Source organism: Talpa europaea (assembly GCF_964194135.1).
Source record: "Talpa europaea genome assembly, chromosome: 5".
Lineage (NCBI taxonomy): Eukaryota > Metazoa > Chordata > Mammalia > Eulipotyphla > Talpidae > Talpa > Talpa europaea.
In genome coordinates this window covers 112,526,910-112,548,719 of record NC_140071.1, presented here as the reverse complement: position 1 = coordinate 112,548,719, position 21,810 = coordinate 112,526,910, and the positions used below count along the sequence as shown (strand labels likewise).

General features: G+C 36.4%; 2 protein-coding genes across 2 annotated transcripts in view; one reads left to right on the top strand and one right to left on the bottom strand.

Annotated features, from left to right (window-relative positions):
- Positions 1 to 21,756, bottom strand: part of PPAT (phosphoribosyl pyrophosphate amidotransferase) — a gene marked incomplete at both ends in the record, with an annotated part of 32,386 nt that extends 10,630 nt beyond the window's left edge. Inside the window, one exon of the mRNA XM_084233739.1 lies at positions 21,629 to 21,756. Coding sequence (XP_084089865.1) covers positions 21,629 to 21,756 — 128 coding nt within the window. The remainder of the gene's footprint in view (positions 1 to 21,628) is intronic.
- On the top strand, positions 34 to 21,251 carry LOC311171213 (zinc finger and SCAN domain-containing protein 20-like; the record flags this gene model as incomplete). Its single annotated transcript, XM_084233870.1, has 6 exons — positions 34 to 61; positions 1,683 to 2,123; positions 8,268 to 8,702; positions 9,236 to 9,325; positions 18,925 to 19,061; positions 21,132 to 21,251. 6 exons carry the CDS (start codon positions 34 to 36, stop codon positions 21,249 to 21,251), a joined length of 1,251 nt encoding a protein of 416 aa, XP_084089996.1.
- Positions 21,757 to 21,810: the final 54 nt, after the last annotated feature.

Below are 21,810 nucleotides of genomic sequence, written 5' to 3'. Positions count from 1 at the left end.
AATCAACTAGTACAAGCGGCGCGCCTACTCACAATGATGATTAACAAAAGCAGATTATATTGTGAGTTCTAAGAAAAGGCCGCATTGGCTTTCACTCATAATCCTGTAAAACAGTTACTATGATTACTATTTCCATTTTACAGAAAAGGACACTAAAGAAATGGAAGTTAAAAATCTTGCCCTTTACAGCTATAATCACTGTAAAAAATCTGCTGATGTACATGAAACTGTAACAGGGTGGTCCCCAGGAAAGGGGGAGATTCCAGGTTCCCTGCCCCACCCAAGGGAGGGTGGAGCTGAGCAGGAAGAGAAGCTGCAGAGGAGACTGAGGAAGGAAGGAAGCAGGATGGAGCCAGAAGGAGACCTGGAGGAGGCGCATGGAGCCTAAAGACACGTGAAGAAACTGCGCTTGTCTTTTGGTTGTGGACTGGGTGACATAGATGTGGGTGAGACCCGTGGGGAGGTGACAATGGCAGCTTTTATCTTGATTTTGATTTTGCTCTTTTCCTTCCAAGCTTGTCTGGTTGTTTCTGACCCTTTTGTGGCAGGCTTTGGGGCCTTGCTCTGGGCCAATCCCATTTGGATGGAGTTTTACCCACGAGGGGACAGGTAACTTTGGGTGCTTGATTTAGAAACGAGATTCTTTGCCTTTCCTGTATTGTTTCCTAGTTATATTAAAGTTCCTTCCCATTAAAGTCTCATGTTTTGTGTCGATGCGGCGGATGGCAGAACTCATTTAGAATAGGCAGGTTTTGGGGGGGTCTGGGGTGCACCTCTCCCTGTCCTGTAACAAAAATACCAATAAATAGTATCGTATCTCTGGGGCATGAGATTATAGGTGAGGCTTTGTCTCCTGTATCTTAATGATAAAAAATAAACGTGTACTCTTTCTATAATAAAAAAATAAATAAAATCATTATAATAAAATAAATGGTTCCAATTGCTGACAATTTTTAATAGTTCTCAAAAAACACTATAAACACTAAATATTTAATAATAAATTCATGTTCTAAAGAATATTTACAGGGTAGAAATCTATGTTACAATAATTAACACATTCATTCGGTAAAAGGGATCTTTTTCAAACTTACATAACTGTTTACACATTTTAATTGCAAGAAAAATTACATTAAATCTATCTGCAAAGTAAAAATATAAAAAATAAAATGGAAATTTTACTAAATTAGCAATGCTTTAAAATCTCTGAAAGTAAACAGGCCTAACACTATCCACCCTGTAATACTAAGTAATTCATGACTTTTGATTTATTTAGTGAAATGATGTGCTCTTTAAGTTAGCAGATGCTTGAGGACAAGTGATTCATATCAGATGAAAAAAATATTAAATTAACCCTAACCCTTAGGGCAGAAAGAACCTCTGCCAACGAGTTCCAAAACAATTTTTTAAAAGCAACGATGACCTGGCAAACCAGAATATATTATGTAAGAAAAGATACACACACACACACACACACACACACACAAATAATTTTCTTTCCTTTTTGTCGCAATGGTACTTTTTCTTTAAAGCTGAAATCAGAATAACGTTAAAGAATCATTTAGGTCCAAGCTTCTGTAATCACAAAATCTGCTCATTTGGCAGTTTCTCAAGTTACTCCCCTCAGGCAGCTTGAACCAGTTAAACTAGATCCTTTCAGCTCCTCTGAGCTTATTGACAACCAGCCTCTGGTTTCCTAGGAAAAAGAACCTTGGCTAGAAATAGTGAATCATTTCCAGGTCACTTTCAACATGGAGCAGGAAAGCAATGGACTGAAGTAGAGGTTAAAGCTTTGCTAAGTGTATGGGCAGAAAAAAATATACAAAAACAACTTTATGGAACACTGAGAAATAAAGGAATATTTATTTACATTGCTAAGAGGCTGCAAGCACTAGGAGTATATAGAGATTGGAAACAGTGCCGGGCAAAGTACAAAAATCTCAAATATGAATACCGAACAGTTAAATATGCCCACAATTCTGGAGACAGCTCTAAAACTATGAAGTTTTTCCATGATTTGGATGTGATCCTGCAGTATCAACCTGCTACACAAATAACAGAGGAAGATGCAAATGGCAGGTGCCTGGCAACGCTGAATCAAAGTACAGCCCCAGAGGCCACTGAAGGTAATAAGGAAAAGTACCATTCTTTTGTTTTTTCCTAACAAACTATAAGAGGTGGGTCTTCTGAGTCCATACAATAAATATAGCCTGAAATAACAAGGTCGAGAAAAATTACTGACCTGCTATGGTATTTTGCAGGAGGTAAAAAATTAATTTTGAGAGGTTAATTTAAATACCATCAGTTTTTAAATCTGTAAAATACAGGAGGAAAAAACACGACACTAACTGCTAGTGACATATGCTCCTTGAGCATATCTGATTTGTTTTTGCAAAATGGGTTGGGTTTAGAAAATAATTTTAGGTTTTAATTTATGAGTAATTGTGTGTATACACATACACACAAACACGCACACATCTCATTGTTGTTTTCCCACAGCTCTAAGGAAGACATAACTTTCTGCTGTATATCAATGTTCCCATTCTCCTAAATTTAAAATATCAAGAACTGAAACACATCCTTATTACTTGTTTGGAAGAACAGTTCCATTTAAATAAAGATGTAAAACAAAAAACAGATATAATAGATTAAATAATGTGGGTGTTTAAAAAAGATTCTTGACCTGCTCTATTGTAAAACCCAGCACTATTTACATAAAATCTGCCTGCAGTTTGCAGAAGTCAATGCATCACTAGGTAAAGTGAGTAAATCAATGGAAAATTTTCAAGTTAAGTCTTACAGATGCTATTTTTAAGAGCAGAGTACTCAATTCAAAACTCTTGTATCAGTGCAAAAAAAAAAAAATGAGGTACAGGCTTTCAGTGAAGTGTATACTCAGAAATGAGGGACCCATGACTAGATGTAACACCCAAGAGAAAATGGTGTTATAATAAAAGTACCAAATTAGAAAGGAGTTAATGACAGATTATAGATGAGTTCATATAGATTCTCTCAACTTTTCATTTAAACCTCAGTAAGATATTTAGTAAAGAAATCTACCCCCTTACACATTCCCTTCACATTTCTGATACTATAGCAAATTCTGAGAAAGGTTTACAGTCATTACCATACTGAATTGTATTATCTTGTTCAGTTAATCATGCGGTCACCTTTATCACTTACATGCTTTAAATGTTTGACATATCCTTGACCCTAGTTAGTAAGTCCTTTAAAAAAAATCTGACAAGTTTCATTTTCTCTCTGCTCCATTCCCATTACCACTATCAAGAACTTCATGTAATACTAAGATAACCTCTTAACTCCTATCTCCCTTTGCTTCCAGTCCCTGCCCATACATCTTCTACAATGTTACTAGTTGTTCATTAAATCTTTTAAATTATAAAACTACAAGCATATTTTATTTGCATTAAAATAATCTTTAAAGATTTATTTATTTATTTATACATACAAGCACTGGGTACAGTCAGAAGCGAGGGAGGGTGAGAGAATTCACCAGAGCCAGAGGCTTTAAATTATACCCAGAATTAATCAAAATTTAGGATTAATGTCACTTTTAAATGGTTCTATAATAGTGCATATAATAGTTTACTACAAATGTTGCAGAAATCAATAACTTTCACCCATATTTAACATTATTTCTTTAGAAATATCAGAAGTTCAATTATTAGTCAAGAGGGGAGTGTAGGGTAAGTGAAAAAGCATCAGGCTTTTCTGCCATTAGGATTGATGATGGATCCCTGCGGTCTGAATACATGCCTGATGGCGGGCACCGGAATAGGGTGTGGGCATGTGTAAGTGGGTACACCTGTGCTGAGAGACTGGGCTTATAAGGGCAGGGTCACGGGGACGCCAGAAGGAGAACTACAGGAGAAGCAGGAGAGCAGAGAAGCAGAGAGAATGCGAGAGAAGGCCGGAGAGCCCAGAAAAGAGCGAGGACTTAATGGCCCCCCTGCCTGCCGTGTACCTGGTAAAATCCCAATAAAAGCCTGCAAAAGCCACTGAGGGCTCCAGGACTCTCTCCTCCCCATCTGCTCTGGTTATAGAGAACTTGCACTGTGCCCATTCCTGCCCTTACAGGGGGTATGATCACTATTGCTAAAGTATTGCTAAACATACTGCTTTCCAAAAGAACTTCATAACAACAATGTCCCTTTTATAGAATTGTGTCATGAGAGAATATGGAATAGAATAGGAGGGGGAAGAGAATAAGTAATTTTACTAAATTATGGAGTATGCTAATTTAATAAATAACAGCTTTTAATGGACTATGCAATCAATAATTATTTACTTTACATTTGCTAATTATTAGTGATGTGGAACATCTGTGTATTTATGGACTTTTACAAATTAACTGTTCATGTCAATCAGGGTCTAGAAATTTCCATGACCTGTTCTGCCTTCCAATTTTTGCCTATTTTTATTTGATGCTCAGATCTCAAGTTTTAAATGTAATGGAACAGTTTCTGTTCTAAGGCTTAGAAAACCCTCCTTTCTGCAAGGCTGATTCACTTACAATATCTTCTGGTTTTCCTATGGCAGAACTAGCAGAATTTTTGCTGGTGTATGGGAGACTGAGGGAAGAAAATGAATGTGCCTTTTCTACTGCTGGGATCAACCAGCACAGGGATCCCGTGTTAGGCAACAGGTAGCCTCAGTAACCTGAGCAAAGAACCCAAATACACACGGTGTATAAGACTTCATGTTCTGGTAACTATAAACATCTTCAAACTTCAGAATACTTTGGACTAATGAAGCCATTTCACATTCCTTTAATCACCAAGTTTCCAGTCTGTTTCCCACCTCTTTATAAAAAATGCCCAAGAGCAATTATTTAAGAGCTTCCATTTACAGGTTATCTTCAGCTTCAGGCCCTTTTCTATGGACATGAAATTATGTGCTAAACCAGACAGTGGAATATCAAGCCCATCTTTCTTAACTGCCTTTACAAATCCCATTCAGGCATTAAACTCCTGAACATGTCAGCATCTTTGGCACCTTTCTCTAAAGACAATTCTTATGTAGCCCAAATTTTTACTTTCCACATTTCCATTCTTTTTTTTTTTTTTAATTTGACCATGAAATTTATTCTCCAAAGGGAAATGGGTTCTATATTCCATGCAATGACTCTGTAACCTCTGAAGGTCATGTTACAATTAATGCTGATTCAGGTTCCAATACTTATTCTCCATGTTGAGTTTGGGGGTCACCTTAATTTTTAATTATTTGTGTCTCCTTATTTCTTAGCTGGAATTCTCTAACTACTCTTTTTTAATGAATTATTTTATTTTACATAATTCTTACATCATTTTTCATTTTTGCATAATGTATCTCACTCATAGCAGGAATTTAGAAAACCTAAGTAAGGGACCAGGAAAAAGACTTAAAAAAAAAAACACATTTCCATTCTTAACTGCACGTTAGCCTCAAATGGTTATGGAACCTACTAAAAAATTTTTGGTGATTTTTACTTTGAGAGTTTTAAATTCATGTAATTATGTCATTTGAAGATAGTAGTTCTTATTTTTTTTTGTTCTCCTTTAAGATTGGGTTCTTTAATATAATCTTCAAGGTTACAAACAGCATTCCTTTTCCTATTTAATGGAAATGCCTCTAATTATAACGATGAATTATGATTTTAAAGGAATGTTTATGCCACTAAAATCATACCTAGCATTTGATGTAAAATATAATACTATTTCTGTTACTCAATAAAATTGGAAAAATAAATATTGAATTCAGAAAATTACAAAGAGCAATCAAAATGTACTTAATTTCTTTTCTATCAGTTTGCAATCTCATAACTAGGATTCAGCTTCATGTGCCACTGAATTTAAAATTCTTATGTTACGTTCCTTTGAACGATGTATTTTACTTTTTCCTCAATATCACCCTCATTTACTACTTTTAAAAGTAGTACTATGCCTCATTTTGTGAAAACCCTGTGTAAAATAACCCAAAATAATGAAGTACTTCATTTTTCAAGGCTGACATGGTTCTTTTAAATGAAATATTCCTTGGCCCATTTAAGTATAACTTAATTTCTGAAAAGGTAAGTATACATCAATCAAGTAATTACATAAGCTACATAAAAATGCTTACAATTTTACCTATAATGCCAAAAAACAAGATTTTCTGATCAATTCATTGCAGGTCTTCTCTTTTATATTGCTGGTATCATTAATCAAGTGTCTACTATGTTAAAGTACCTAAAATACAAATAAATACAGGCAGTTCATTAAAAAAAAATGTAGTTTAATTTGGGAACTAGCCACAATTACCTCTAGAAACTCAAAGTTAGCAAATATTTCTAGTAGAAATTCAAAATAAACCATGTCAATGGAATGTAAGAAATTAAATTTCTCTGTATTTAAGCTATATTATACTACTTTGTCACAAAATGTATGTATTACAAATCTATCCTTCATGAATAGTCAAATTCACCTCAAGGTACTAACATCATAAATTATGCTATCTAATATTTGTTTTCCTTAGAAATATATCTTTAAAAAAATAGAATTTATTTCTAAAGGAAATTCTGTTCTCCTTACAGGCAAAATGTCAGTTACATTAGAAGACAAGGAAGACATCTCAAGAAATCCCTTACTCTTGGTGCCTCATTTGAGACCTCTGGAATTAGGTATAGTTTGATGGGCCAAAAAATAATGAAACTGATCCAATTTGAAACTGGAAAATAAGATTGGTTTCTGATCTGAGAATGGTTTTTCATGGCAGAAACATTTAGGATTAATTTACATCTCACCAAACTATACTAAAAAAAATCATTTCTGAAACAAATGATTTCTTTAACAAGCTGTAAACTAGAATGTTTGCCTTCTACTTTTTAATCTTTGTTCTTTAATAAGAAATCTGATGTTCAAAATAACATAATAGGTGATAAATATTTAATGAACACATCACTTAGCATTCTGAGGGTCTAAGACAAAACAGAATTTTACATTTTACAGTAATATAAAATCCATAATGAGGTTAAGGACCATTTTATTCACCAATTAAAGTCAGAAATCCTACTTTTGCTTCTAAATTCTTAGTTTAATATATCACAAAATAGAAACAGCTCCCTACACCTCAGGAAAATGCTACAAAGTGTTTTTAATGACTTAAATTACAGGTCTACCATTTAATAAACACATGAAAACTGAGGGAAAAATATAACATCATTACCATAATTACCATAAAATGAGTCATAAAACTGTGCTAGAGACCTAAATGAAAGTACCATGCTATATTAAAGGATTTATAGCTAAGTGGAAAAATTCTGCCTAGGAACAGGCTTTATAAAATCTCAGACATATTTTTTTACTTTAAAAACATATACTTAAAATGGCATTAGGTCTTTGGGACATGTTTTATTTTCACAAGGAGTTAGAAGCACCAGTTCTTCGAACTATGCCTCTTCTAAGCCCTTTCCTCATGAGTAGACTCCTCTCTCAACTCTGACTGCACAGTAGAATCTCAATCTGGGGTAGGGAGGAGGGAGGCACTGGAGTAGTGGTTTATAAGTGTTCTGTAGGAGATTCTGGTGTGCAGTCAATGGAAACCATTAGATCAAAAAAGGTAAGCAGATAAATTGAAATCCATCTGTCCTATCACAAAAAAAAAATGTCTTTAATGGGCCATTTTCTTTTTCTTTTTTAAATTTATTTATTGTTATATAGGCACTGGGTACAGTCAGAAGCGCGGGAGGGTGAGAGAATTCCCCAGAGCCAGAGCGGGGAACAGAACACGCAGACTGATGAAATACACTGCTGCTGAGGGGAGCAGCACGCATGGCAGGAGAGGTCTGTCGCACCGTGTGGGGCCCTTGCGGGTGGCCGGGGATCGAACAGGTGCTGCAGAGGCTGCGGTCAGCTTCGCAGCCCAGTGCTCAACCACTGTGCCACCGGGGAGGCCCAATGGGCCATTTTCTTATGATATATTGCTCCCTGCAAGTATTACAACTTTCATTAAATATTGATATATACCCCCCTCATAATAAAGGAGTGGGTGAAAGAAAAGGAAATGACTGAAGAAAGATAATCTAAAAATCACAATTTTATTAAAACTTATCACTGTTACAAAAAAGGACTCAGGTTCTGTACCTCATTTCCCCATTAAAACAACTAAGCTACCATTTTGTTATTCCATCTCCTATGGAGAAAACTCCTTTTTTTTTTAACTAATGTTGCATCCAATCATTTCTTATCTGATCTGTACCCCTATCTATGTCTTTTCCTCCCCAGCTGATACAGGTAACTCTACTCCAACAGAAGAACAGCTTAATAACCCAACTTGTATTTCAACTGTAGCAAATGAAGGAGGAAAGCACTGGACAGTGCCGGAAGTCAGGGCTCTACTAGACGTCTGTTCTGATAACAGTATACAGGAACAACTAGAGGGAACAGTGAGAAATAAAGGGATATTTGAACAAATTGCTACCAAGCTTCAGAAATTTGGAATACACAGAGACTGGAAGCAATGCAGAACAAAGTACAAAAACTTAAAACATGAATACAAGATTGTACAAATGGCTCAAGACATACACATGACTAGGAGTATGAAATTTTTTGCTGAGTTGGATGCTATTTTGGGACACAAAAAATCAGAAAAATCACAAGAACAGGAACCCCAGGGTGGAGAACAAATCACAGAATGTGCCAATGTGAAAATGGAAGAGGACCAGACAGGTAGGAAGGTGAAGTCATCTTATCATGGTACACCATATAATCATACTATGAATACAGTCTAGTTAAATAGGTTTCGTTAAATACTATTCATCAAGCTAATTGCTCAATTTATCATGGAACAAATTTAATGTATATCTGATCTCCAGAACAAAGAGAATAGTACAAAGCTGTACAAATAGTGGAAATAAAATTGGATTACCAGAGTGAAACATAGCTCGAACAGCAGTGGCATGATTTTGTTCATACAGTAATTGTTGGAGATGCAGGTGAAGAGGAATCCACTGCTATATGTCAGAAGACCCAACTAGAAACTTAGAGCACCAGATAGCTAGTGACCTAAGCCTGAAGGATGTTTAATGTTGGGGAGATTAAGCTGGAGAGCAGACCACCACAGTATTTGGTATTAGGTTCACTCTAAAATGGTAAATAGTAATATATTAATGATATATTAATATAGTAAAAATAATATATTAATTTAAAACAGTTCTGAAAGTGAGTGAAAAACCATAATATATCTCATTATGTTCATACAGTTATTGCTGGACATGCAGCTAAAGATGACTTATTCAGTAATAAGTCAGAAGGCCTGAGAGAGACCAATATAAAACTAAGTCCTGGCACAGGTAAAATAGTAATAGAATAAGTTGTCATTATAAGATATTTTAAGACCATACATAAGAATGTTATAACTTTATGTGAATTACTGTTGGATAATAACTACACTTATAATATATAAAAATGGAAGGTATAAATTATTAATGAAGTTTATGTTCCCTATGGTTGCTGTTCTCAAATTGTAGCTATATAGCATAATCTGCAAATTTATTCAAAATGCAAATTTCTGGGGCACACCTGGAATCAGAAACTCTGGTCTAGCAATTGGTCAAGTCTTCCACGTGATTCTGATGCATGCTTAAGTTTGGAAACTGCTGCCCTATAACACAGGGTAAGTGGATGGAGCAAAATGAGTGCTTCCTATCTGATGGTTTGCCTTTTTTACACAAACTAAAATTGGGGGGCTGGAGTAGGGAGTGGAGAGAGACCACCAAGTCCCCAAGCAGAAGCCTGGCCACCAAAGACTTGAACTTAAGTCTTTCAGTCCAAAGTTTCATATAGCCTTGGAAAGTGAAAAAGATCAATCTTGATAAACAAACCAGGTAATCAAATCCCCATACTCATAACAAACTTCTTTCTGTGATTTACCAGCTACGACAGATCAAAGCTCAGTGGAAGAAAAGAAAAGCTGCTAGAAGTGTGACAGAAAAAAGGAGAGAATTAAGGAAACTAACTAGATAGGAACATGCAGCCTGACTAGGATTATGGTGACAAAGGTAAACAGAAACAAAGCTCTGGTGAGGTTTCTGAGGGTACCATAGCAAGGACCCATGTCATTAAGAGTTAAAATCAGATTACTGTACTAAAATCTGTTTAATAAGACAGGAAGATTTCCATGAAGAAAGTAAAGCAGTTTACTATTCATAAGATTTTAGCTTGTTAGTCCTCTGGAAAACTCATTTAAATAGAATACCTCAAGGTAAATTTTGACATGTAAAAGGAAGATTAAGTCAGAGGCAAACTAGTAGGTTTTCATTATAGAAACTATCATTTTATAAAAGTTTTCCAGAGGAATAACAAATTAAACAAACTAAAATAACAGTTTCTATAATGGAAACCTACCAATTTGCCTCTGACTTAATCTTTCTTTTACTTATCCAAAATTACTTTGAGGTATACCATTTAAATGAGTTTTCCAGAGGACTAACAAGCTAAACAAAAGTATAAACCAACAAGGTTCCTAACACTTAAATACACCTGAAAAAGTTTATATAGGCTTGGATTTAGGCAAAACTGCAATACATAACTCACTACTTAGAAAATGGTTGTACTAATAAGGTATAAAGATAGGGGCATAAATTTAGCTTCAGTGAAACATTTACATCAAATGCTCTTTAAAAATAAAAACACAATAAAGTAATGGATATGTTCACATAAAAATAGGTATGTTACCTCAATTTGATTTTACATATTTTACTGGTAAACTATTATAATTGCAGTTGCTATTGTTCTTTATTGTTAATATTGATGTTTGGTCATGAAACTGATGCCCCCAGAGTTATTCTTCTCTTAAATAAATGTACACTATAAGCCTCTTATTGCAAATAAAAATCCAGTTAGAGCTAGGACCCCCTGGATTCTTCATTAAATGAAGGTTTTGGTCTAGTACAGGTAATGGTATGGGTTCAGGCACCTGTATTTTAATAGATCATCAAGCATAACCAGGATTGAAAACCTGGGCTGTCATGTTTAGAGAATAAGACCAGCAGAGGGCTGAAGAGAGTAATACAACTCAACTTGATCCCAATTCAGGGGAGAAAAATTAGCTAATCCTAATACAGTATCACTTTTATAACGCATGACTAATGCAATATGAAAGAAGTTAGTCGCTGGCAGGAATCATAGTGCTTAGGCTACGATGATGACAATAAGTAAAAAGAAATGCCCCATAAAATTGAATAAATACTACTTTGGCTCTAAAATAATTTTTCTCCATGGTCTGAGGCACAGGCAAGAGAGAAGATAAAGATAAAAAGATCAGGATCATTTGCCTAAAGAGAAGTTTGTGTTTGACAATCTAGTCACTGGTGTCCTCTAATTAAGAGAAACAAACTTGATTGAATTTATCACCAAAATCAGTTACCATTTATGTGAGGCTTAATAAATACCGCAGTATCTGGTATTCCTGCAAGTCACCACTTTCTAGTACAGTCACAGATGGATCAGTTTTGTCCCAGTGGGGTGAAGACAGGCATACTCAACTAAACATAGTGCTTGCTATAGTAGTAAAATATGTCCTATAAGGGAGGTCACTCTTCAGCCTAACAACACAAATGAGAGACAACATTGGTCTTTTACCAAAATTAAAATTAGTAATATAACAGCCAGCAGGGGGGTACTAATGTATCTATTGTAATACTTCAAAAGATAGGCCAAACACTGTTTTTACCAATTAACTTATTTCTAAAATAGGCAAAAAATTTCAAAATAAATCTTAATTGAATATTTAAGTACTTCTGCATATTTAGTGTATAATTTGAATGATCTTAGCAGTAAAATTACTATCTAAACTAATGTACTTTATCATACAAAACTTTTAAAGTTTCAATACAAATAAAGATCAAATATAGATTGAATTGTTAAAATTTCAAGAAAACCAAATAGCAAAAGCTCAGACATTGGTAAGCTGTTAAACTGAAATAAGGCAACCTGTTGATTATAAAGTTGTGATTTTTCTAATTCTTTTTTTAAAAGATTTATTTTTATTTATACAAGAACTGGGGTACAGGCCAGAGGCAGAAGGGTGAGAGGATTCACCAGAGACAGAGTGGGGAGCAGAGCAGGCAGACAGACTGAAGACACTGCTGAGGGGAGCAGTGGGCGAGACAGGAGAGGTCTGCTGCGCCATGGTGGGAATTTCTCTGGCCGGCCAGGAATCAAACCTGTGCTGCTGAGGCTACCAACAGCTTCACAGCGCTGAGCTCAACCTGAGCTCAACCGCTGAGCCGCCTGGGAGGCCCTCTTTTTTTTTTTTTTTTTAAAGATTTATTTATTTATGTATACAAAAGCTGGGGTACAGGCCAGAGATTTGGGGGGTGAAAGGATTCACCAGAGAGAGTAGGGAACAGAACAGGCAGATTGACCAAAGTACACTGCCGAGGGGCACAGCGGGCAAGTCAGGAGAGGTCTACTGCGCCATGTGGGTTGCTCCCTGGCTGGCCCATGTGGGTTGCTCCCTGGCTGGCCGGAAATCGAACGTGCTGCAGAGGCTGCAGAGGCTGCAGATTGCTTCAAAGGTTGCATCTTAACCCTTGCGCCACCAGGGAGGCCCCTGATTTTTCTAATTCTTACTGCTTGTGTTTTAATAGGTCTTTCAAAAGCTATAACATAATAGCTTTTTTGTATTTGTCGCCAGTCCCTGGCACAGAGCTTTCAAATGTCTTTGGATTTTAAGTAATGGTGTCTTTTTTCTTTATTCTATGAGGTGACTCAAGGTCAGTCTGTAGATAGTTTCAGAGTTTGAGTTTTGAGTCACTTTGACCTCCAGGAGGGACCATGTGGTCCATGATTAAATTAATATAGCCACCTTGGGCTCAGAGGAACTTCCTGGTTGGTGAAGACATTGATGTGTTAAGAAAGTGACTCCCCTTGACTCCACATGGAGAGGGCATGGAAACTGCATCTAGGCCTCTCCTAAGCCTTCCCTGTGTCTCTTCATCTGGCTGTTCCTGTGTTCTACCTTCCATAATATAACTACAATCCTAAGTATAATACTTTCTTGAATTCCAGGAGTTAAATTCTAGCAAATTACCAAACCTGAGGTGGTGATGGCACTCCCTGAATTTGTAGCCTATAGCTGGAAGTGAGGCTGCCATCTAAGTAAGAGTAGTCTTGTGGGAGATTGTGCCTTTACAAGCTGTGGAACCTGATGCTAACTTTTCGTAGTTATCTTCAAAACTGAATTGCGGCATACACAGTTGGTGTGCAAATGTAACAGAAATTAAGTACTCCCCTTTCCTTAAAAGATACTATATTTAGGGATTTCCCGCAAATATGGTATCTCCTTTTCTAGGATAATTATTCACAATTTCTTTAATTGTTTCTACTTCCCAAAAGTAGGACATGTACATAAAATTGATGGTTCTAATCACTTAAATGTTAAAAATTCATATTCTGCTGAAATAAGATTTGAGCTCATACTTCACCTTGGACTTGTTCTCTTCAAAAAGTAGCCTAAGGAGGTAAGGGGAAGAATATCTGGGCAGCAAAAGAAGTGGTAGGTGTAGTTATGAAGGTGTAACCAGAAGAACTGTGAGTACATTAGAATCCTGACCTTGATGGTAGAGACATGAACCTACAGAGGTGATGAAACTATTATAGAACTTAATACACCTGTCCATGCATGCAAGCTCATGTGCCCACATATGCACATATTTATGAATACAACTATAACTGGGGTATGTGTGTTGGGGGGGAGGGTGTGTGATCTGAATCAGAGTAGTGAATTACATCAATGTCAATATCCTTGATTTTAATAATATATTATGGTTCTACAAATTGTACCATTAGAGCAAACTGGACAAAATATACAAGGGATCTCTCTTATTTCTTACATCTACAATTAGCTTGATTAAAATTTCAATAAAAAAGTAACCCTGGTGGCACACTGGGTTAAATCTCAGCATTATGAATAATTGGCAGCCACGAATCGATCCCTGGTCAGGGAGCTGACACACATGGCGCAGCAGATCTCTTCTGTCTCACCCACTGCTCCCCTCAGCAGTGCTCCCCACTCTGTCGCTAGTGAAGCCTCTCACTTCCCCGTACCTCTGCCCTATACCCCAGATCTTATACATAAAAATAAATAAAATAAATATATATATTTATAAAACAAAAGTAGCTTACTAGGTGGTCCTATTTGGCTTCTGAGCACAACCTATTATTTGAGGTTTTGATATTACTAAAAGCTAAACTTTATCCTTGTCTCACTGTGTAAGCATGTCATCAATAGAGAAGGTCTGGTCCTATCCTTATGTAAATCTCCACATACCTACTGATTCATAGGCCCCCTAACTGGTTACCTTTTGCCTCACTGGCCTATTAATATAAACCATTGTCTAGTTTTACTATTATTACAAGCAACTGCACAGACATAGAATTAAAAAAAAAATTACACTATATTGGAAAAGTACAGTTGGGATAAAAGTATACTATCACAGCATTGCTATACTTCAACACAACAATCCAACCTATGCCTGAGTAGCTTTCCCCAAATTACAAACAAGTAACTGTAAATACCCTGAACACACACACTGGTATACCAAAATAAATCTATGCTATATTTACCTAGCTCAGCACCATCAGTTTCCTAAAATATTTATCACCTGTCTGGTGTTAAAACCACTTAATCTTACCATCTTTTATTTATTTATTTTTTTAATAGAGGCATGCTTTATTTGTTTGCTGGTTTGTTTGTTTGTTTTGTTTTTTTATACATGCACTGGGTACAGTCAGAAGCGCGGGAGGGTGAGAGAATTCACCAGAGCCAGAGCGGGGAGCAGAGCAGGCAGAAGGACCGAAGTACACTGCTGAGGGGAGCAGCGGGCGGCAGGAGAGGTCTGCGCGCCATGTGGGACCCTCCTCCGGTGGCCGGGGAGCAGCCGGGGATCGAACCGGCGCCGCAGAGGCCGCGCGCAGTTTCGCAACTCAGCGCTCAACCGCTGCGCCACCGGGGAGGCCCCCATCTTTTATTTCTTTATGTGTATTGCAATAGGATTATACCTAGTCACAATGAGGATCAAATGAAAACATAGTCGTAAGAGCTTTTAGTGAGCATTAAAATATAACCATAAAAAGATGTTACCAAATTGGGTCCAAAGGTATTATTCTCTGAAATAGAGCATAATGCCTTATGACATTTTTAAAGGCAGAATATTTCCAAGATTTTAAAATTTGGTTAGAGATGGCACATGTTCTTGGCTTCAGGGTTAGTTTTGATGCTGGAGTCCAGTCTTACTAGTTTTCTTGCACAATTTTCAATGGAAAAAGTAAATTAGAAATTTATAAACAAATTTAAATTGCTATTCTTTCTTTTCTGAAAAAAGACAGAAGAAACCTCAAGTATGGTCTCCAAGGAGGCGGGCAGTCACCCAGCACTGGAAGGTATTATTGGGTCAGGTTACAGAGTCTAAAATTTTTGATATTAACTGTTAGGTGACATTTAAAGTATAATATATTCCAGTTTAGTTATAGGTTAGATTTCTAAGTTATAGGTTAGATTTCTAGTTATAGGTTAGATTTCTATAATGAATGCCTCATTATACCTAAGCCTATAAAGATGATAGAAGGGGAGAAAAGAAAATGTCTATTATTAAAATATTTGGGAAATGCCAAGACTTCCCATAGTCATAAATATCCAGAGATTACCTATTAATGAAAAGTAGCTAAATTGTTCTCACTATTAGAGATAAATAAGCCTTATTATTTTTAAAATATTTTCTTTGGGCCTCCTGGTGCTTACCACAGGCTGTGCTCTTTACACTGACTGTATAGATAGAGGAGGCAAAGTAATCCCACCCCATATACACCCCAGTCCAGGCCCCTTGCCTGGTCTGTATTGTGAATGGGGGAATATGTAATTGTAAAAATAAAAGTAAGTAAATAAATAAATAAAATATTTTCTTTGAATATGGAAATTTTGACCCTCATTCTGAAATGACCAATTCTCAGTGCTTTATGTTAATGCAGATTAAACAAATGATATTAAAACACAAGATTTGCCTGTAAGTTTGAATAACTGTAAATCCAATTGTTTTGTAGGTAATCATATTCCTTTAAAAGATGCTAAAAATCATTTACAGATTATAACAGTGAGTGACACAGAGGCTGGAAAACACTGGAGTGATGGTGAGGTCAGAGCACTTGCACACATATGGTCTGATGAAAAAATTAAGCAAATGCTTGAAGGAGCCACAAGAAACAAAGAAATATCTGAGGAAATTGCCAGAAGACTAATGCAATTTGGAATAGACAGAGATTGGAAACAATGTCGTGCCAAACACGAAAATTTAAAATACAAATACAGGGCTTTACAAAAGAAAAATGGCAACCCTCAAAGAAAAATGATTTTATGAGGAAGTTGGCTACATCCTAAGAAGACCAACTTTCAGAACTGCGAAATGGAAACATGGTAACCTTGGAACTTTAAAGTAAAAATCCTAGACTTTTCTCTTTTGTGTTTTAACTTAGCAAGGAATTCTTCAAAAATAAATGCCTAACACTATTGTATATTCAAAGACACACAAATACATTTAAGAAAAGTTTCATTTTCTTTCCAAACCTTGTACCAAAACATTCCTAACTCTTAAAACACATTCTTCATCTGCCCAACTGTGTAAATGATCTGATTACAGTGTACTTAAACGTCTGAAGTCTAATGTATTTTAGTGATGTCATATAATGATTCATTTTCCTATGTTCATTTGTTTTAAGAATTATATGATCGTGCCAAACCTCAAGAACTTTGAGCATCAAGAGAAAATCATATGAAGATGGTAAGAATGTGAGAAATGCCAAGTTTTTCCACATTGAGAAAATTTGTTCCTTTTTCCTGATAAGAGACGTCCTTGACAAATAGACTAAATATACTGTTTATAAACTGTGTGAGAACAGAAAATGCTGAGAAATATTTCTTGTAGTTCATTAGCCGTGGAAATAAAAGTAAATGCAAACTTTCCCAGAGCCAGAAATTTCTACACAACTATGCATTTCTCATGAGTCTTCAAATTATACTTTACACTATGATTGCTATCAAGGAACTGGGGTATTAAAGGAAAAAGCTCCCACAAACTATTATGTTTTGAATTTTTGTTTTCTCCAAAAATAGTTAGCAATGGTTGTGCTATTGTATTTCAGTAATTTTACAAATAAGTCAAACTCAGAAACCAATCTAACTATGTGAGCTGTAATTCCAAACTGATCATTACAGATAACTTGAAAAGTACCATATTATAGAACAGCATACAGAAGAAGAAAAACACAATTAAGAAGTAGTAGCACAGGATGGACAATCAGAAAACCTGGGTTCTAGCCTGTCTGAACATAGTAATTCAAACAGTAACTCTGTCATAATTCAGCTTTAGCATTTTACATACTTAAGACTTACTGAATTGTTTTAAAGAGCTCACATTTTATAACACATCCATGTAACTATTGCTCAAATCAAAATATGAAACATGAGCAGCATCCTAGAAGCCTTTCATTCATTAATTCTCCTCCTCATCCTAAAGTTACCACTATTCTGACCTTTATCACCAGATTAGATTTGGAATTATATCAGGATGTACTTTTTTGTTAGTATTTTTCAATGTCAAGCTTCTCTCTTTCAACAATGTTTATAAGATTCATCAGAACTTGCAGCAGGAGTTTGTTCTTTATTTTTGTAGAATATTTTACTATAGGAATATATCCCACTGCCTTTTTTATTCATTTCAAACTGTGAGACAGTCAATGTTTCCAGACTGTAGTTATAACAATGCTACTGTAAAAATTCTAGTGCATGTCTCCCAATAAATCTATGTATACATTTCTGTCCAGTATTTACAAGGGGAAAGGTGAGTACATATCCAGGCACTGTTCCAAACATTTTACATACATAAAATGTAATTCCTACCACAGTTCTCTGAAGTATTTACAAAGGGGGAAATGGAGGCACAGAGAAGTCAATCTTTTGAACACTGCTTCTCAGGGCAAGGATCACATTTGCCCTGTGTGGTATAGTATTCCTAATATCTATCACAGTGCCTTGCATATTCACAGAAGGAGCTCAGCAAAATAGTTTCTGAATAAAATATTAGAGAATAGCAAGAATTTACTCTTTCATCTCCCTTTCCCCCAACAGCCCTTTATCGCTTGAGTTCAAAATTTTATTTTCAATTTTTGGACATAAATTCTGAGTCTGATGAAATGCCCCAGTTTTGCCTTTTCTTAATAAACCTCTAGTGGCTAGACTATTGGAAAGGGAGGCTGCTAAAGGCTAATCCAACAGAAGTCATTCCCACCCCACTGAGTGTTTACACTGGACCTTAAATATGTTAGTCTAGCCCAACAGATAAGAAAAAAGACACAGAAGAAGGTAAACTTGCCCAAGGACAAACTGACATGACTGGAAAACTTGGGACTAGATTTCAAGTCTTACATTAAGGACCTGGTCCCAGAATAACACAGACGTAGTACTAAGGGACTCTTGCAGAGAAATTCTGCTTCAGACTAATGCAGAGTTCTAAATAATAGTTCTACATGCATTATCGAAAAACGCTTATGATTTAAAACGGAGACCCATTAAATTACAAAAGTAACTGAATTAAAAGTCTTTCAAAATCAAAAACTGAACAATTAATATGGACAGTTTTAAAAGAATTCACTTCCCCAACAAATGAGCTGTAAAACACTAAAGGCATGTGACACACTGGTCATGAAAACTAGGAAATGAAAATCAGAATAAAGTTATCCTGAGTGTTAATTTGGCACCTCAAAGCAGATTCTCTGACAACCTACTTCTTGTTCTCCTACTAAGTAAATGAAGATAGCTGGTAACTAATTCCGAGAGGTCTGAGTGCCTCTGTTTCTCACAGGGGCCTTTCTAATGATAATGTTGTATACTCTGTAGAACCAGTGACTTTATCTCCTAAGAAAACTGCTCATGAGATCATGGAAAACCTGAGTCCTCAAAGTATATCAGAACCAAAAGAGTCTACAGAAGATTTCTGCAAACAGGAGACTCCCTACATGACTAACCTTCATCAGGTAAATCTAACTTTTTATAGAGATGTAAAAATGTTTATCAATTGTGTAGTTCAATTCCTAACCCAGAGAATTCCTGAAGGGAAGGGCGTTTTCATCTCCTAACTGACCAAGAAAGGCCAACTAGTTGACTAATGGGAAAAATCTATGAAACCAACAATTCCTTTTATGGGATCTTCAAATATGTCCAGATCATTCTAGTCTCCATAAAATGTGACTGTGGTTTACAGACAAGGATTTTTAATCAAAAGGGGCTGTGTGTGTGGTTTGTCTAGAACTCTGCAGATGACTGAGCAGATGTTTTCAGGACCAAAAAAAAGCATTTGATTGTATGAATATGGCATGAACATACATACATATAGCCCACACTACAAGAGGACAAGTTAAACACTGAAAATATTAAAACTAAAATTCCTGATGAACAAGCAGAGTAATGAATAAATATGCAAACAGCCACAACAACTACTAAAAAGAAGTACTTCTAGATGAACCCATTGGGATTTACTGGTTTCGACAGTCCAGTAATCCATACTCCATTTGTTTTTATTTGAAATACACAATACTGTAACTTTGAGGCATTGTTATCCTAGACACTAAAATTTCTAGGTCAGATTATGCCTAAAACAAAAAGAACTAAATAGATGCATAAGTGATGGAAATCTCATCTTCTAGATTTCATATTTTAAGATAATGTATCTTAATAATGTATCTTTTCCAAGTAAGTTATTCCTAGTAAAAGGAATTTATAGGAGGTACAGCTTCTGCAATAGACCACTATTTGCCAGTGTATAGTATACATAACTAACTACAGTATTTTAAGCTGTGACAATCTATGCTCCTAGTTTTGCTATTCCTTGATTCAGTGTCATACAAAAATATTAGTTCTTATTCTTTGATCCCTATCTTCCAGTTTAGAGAACCAGAAATTGTATCTTCTAGACATAAAGGTGTTTCACTGTTCTTTCAATGAAAATCAGCTCCCTTGAAGAATGAGGTCTTCTAACTGAAATTGTGAACTGGATAAGACATAGGCAAGAAACAACTATCTCAATCATTCTCTCAATAAATAAGTCTATGCCTACACAATGAAAAGTTCAAATAGTTTTCCATTAGCATATCTACTCCTCAAAAGCTATAGAGTTTCTTGCCACTGTTGGTGAAATACTACATCAATTTCAAACATGAAAGTTTAAAAAAGGCAAGTTTGGCCAAAATGAGCAGCTTAACAGGATCAATTTAGTACTACTCTATTATTATATAAACCCATCTTTACTGCCCTTATCTAATCTCCTAGTTCTTTAACAGAAAAGCAAATGTAGAAATGTTTGCTAAGAAATGTAACTAAGAATCAAGTTGTATTATTAAAAAGAAAGAAAAACCAGCCCCCTTTCCTTCACACACCTTTTAAAACAGAGATTGGGGGTGAACATTCAGTTATTTTAGCTAACAAGTAAATAGAGTTAAAAATAAAAAAATCAAAGTCTATTCCTATATTTCCCACATACCACTAGACTTTCAGTTTCTACATACCTCTCCTTAGAATCCAAAATAACTCGGCTATTACCTATAAACTTATATTGCTTTGGAATACCATATAAATCTGTGTTTTTCCTCAGATTATGCATCTAAATCTATTTTTAAAAAATATCTTGATTATGGTCAGTTCACAATAAGCCAAAATTAGTTATTCAAGTTTAAAATATTTTTTGATTCATCCCAGATTCTATGATACACTCAGCATTGAGTGTACAAACAAGGAGTACACAAGATGAGAAACTCACACTGAAGTATTTGGAACTCTGAAAGGGTAACATGTTTGGTGAGGGCAAGTTCATCATTATGAGTGCATTTAAAATATTTGTCAGTTGTAGGATTCAATTCCTAACCCAGAGAAATGATAATTCACTAAAGGTAAAATGCTTTGTTGCAGTCATACTACTGATAAGGAACTTCACAATAACACTTGACTGTTCTAGAAGTTGTTGCTCTGGCATTGCCTGATGGAGATGGAACCTTTGTAATGCTTTCAGTGAAGTGATAATGTCAGGCCTAGGTTTATATTTCTTAACCAAGTGGAATTGTTCTTATCACTTCCAAACAGTTGGTAGTAGTCAGGTACTACTACAGATCCTGGACCAGCAGCCACCCCGCATCAGTTTATCTCAAGAGAACCCCTGGGCTTTGGTAAATTAAAACCAGCAACCAATCGGGGAGGATCTTCTCTACTCCGATAGCCAAGCGCATCCAACCTAAAAAACTGGAGAGACTCGTGAGGAGTGAACAGACCTTAGAAGGGGGAGATGCCCGAGTGAGCACAACGAGTTGGGTTGGGGGGGGGGGTCGAGGGGGCCCGGGAGGGAACATGCTAAATAAATCCCAGGACGCACGGAAGCTCCCGCGCACGCCTGGGTCACCTGGATGCTGCCCCAGGCGGCTTACCTTGGACTAGGTAGGACAGATCCGGCCTCACCGCCCTCAAGCGCGCACGTGATCTCCGATTCAGGCCGCGGGAACTGTTTGTACAGAGAAGCACACGCGCCGCCACCCCCACCCCTCACCCTGTTGCTCACCGGTGCTGCAGCCCCACGAGTCCCAGAGTGATCACATGCGGCACATCGAGCTGCGTGGGCCACTCTCCCGAGGCGATGCACCCGAACACGCCACATTCCTCTCGGATCCCCAACTCCTCCAGCTCCATGTCGTGCCGGAAACACGTGCAGGGACCTGAGGCAGCTGCAGGGGCCTCAGCACC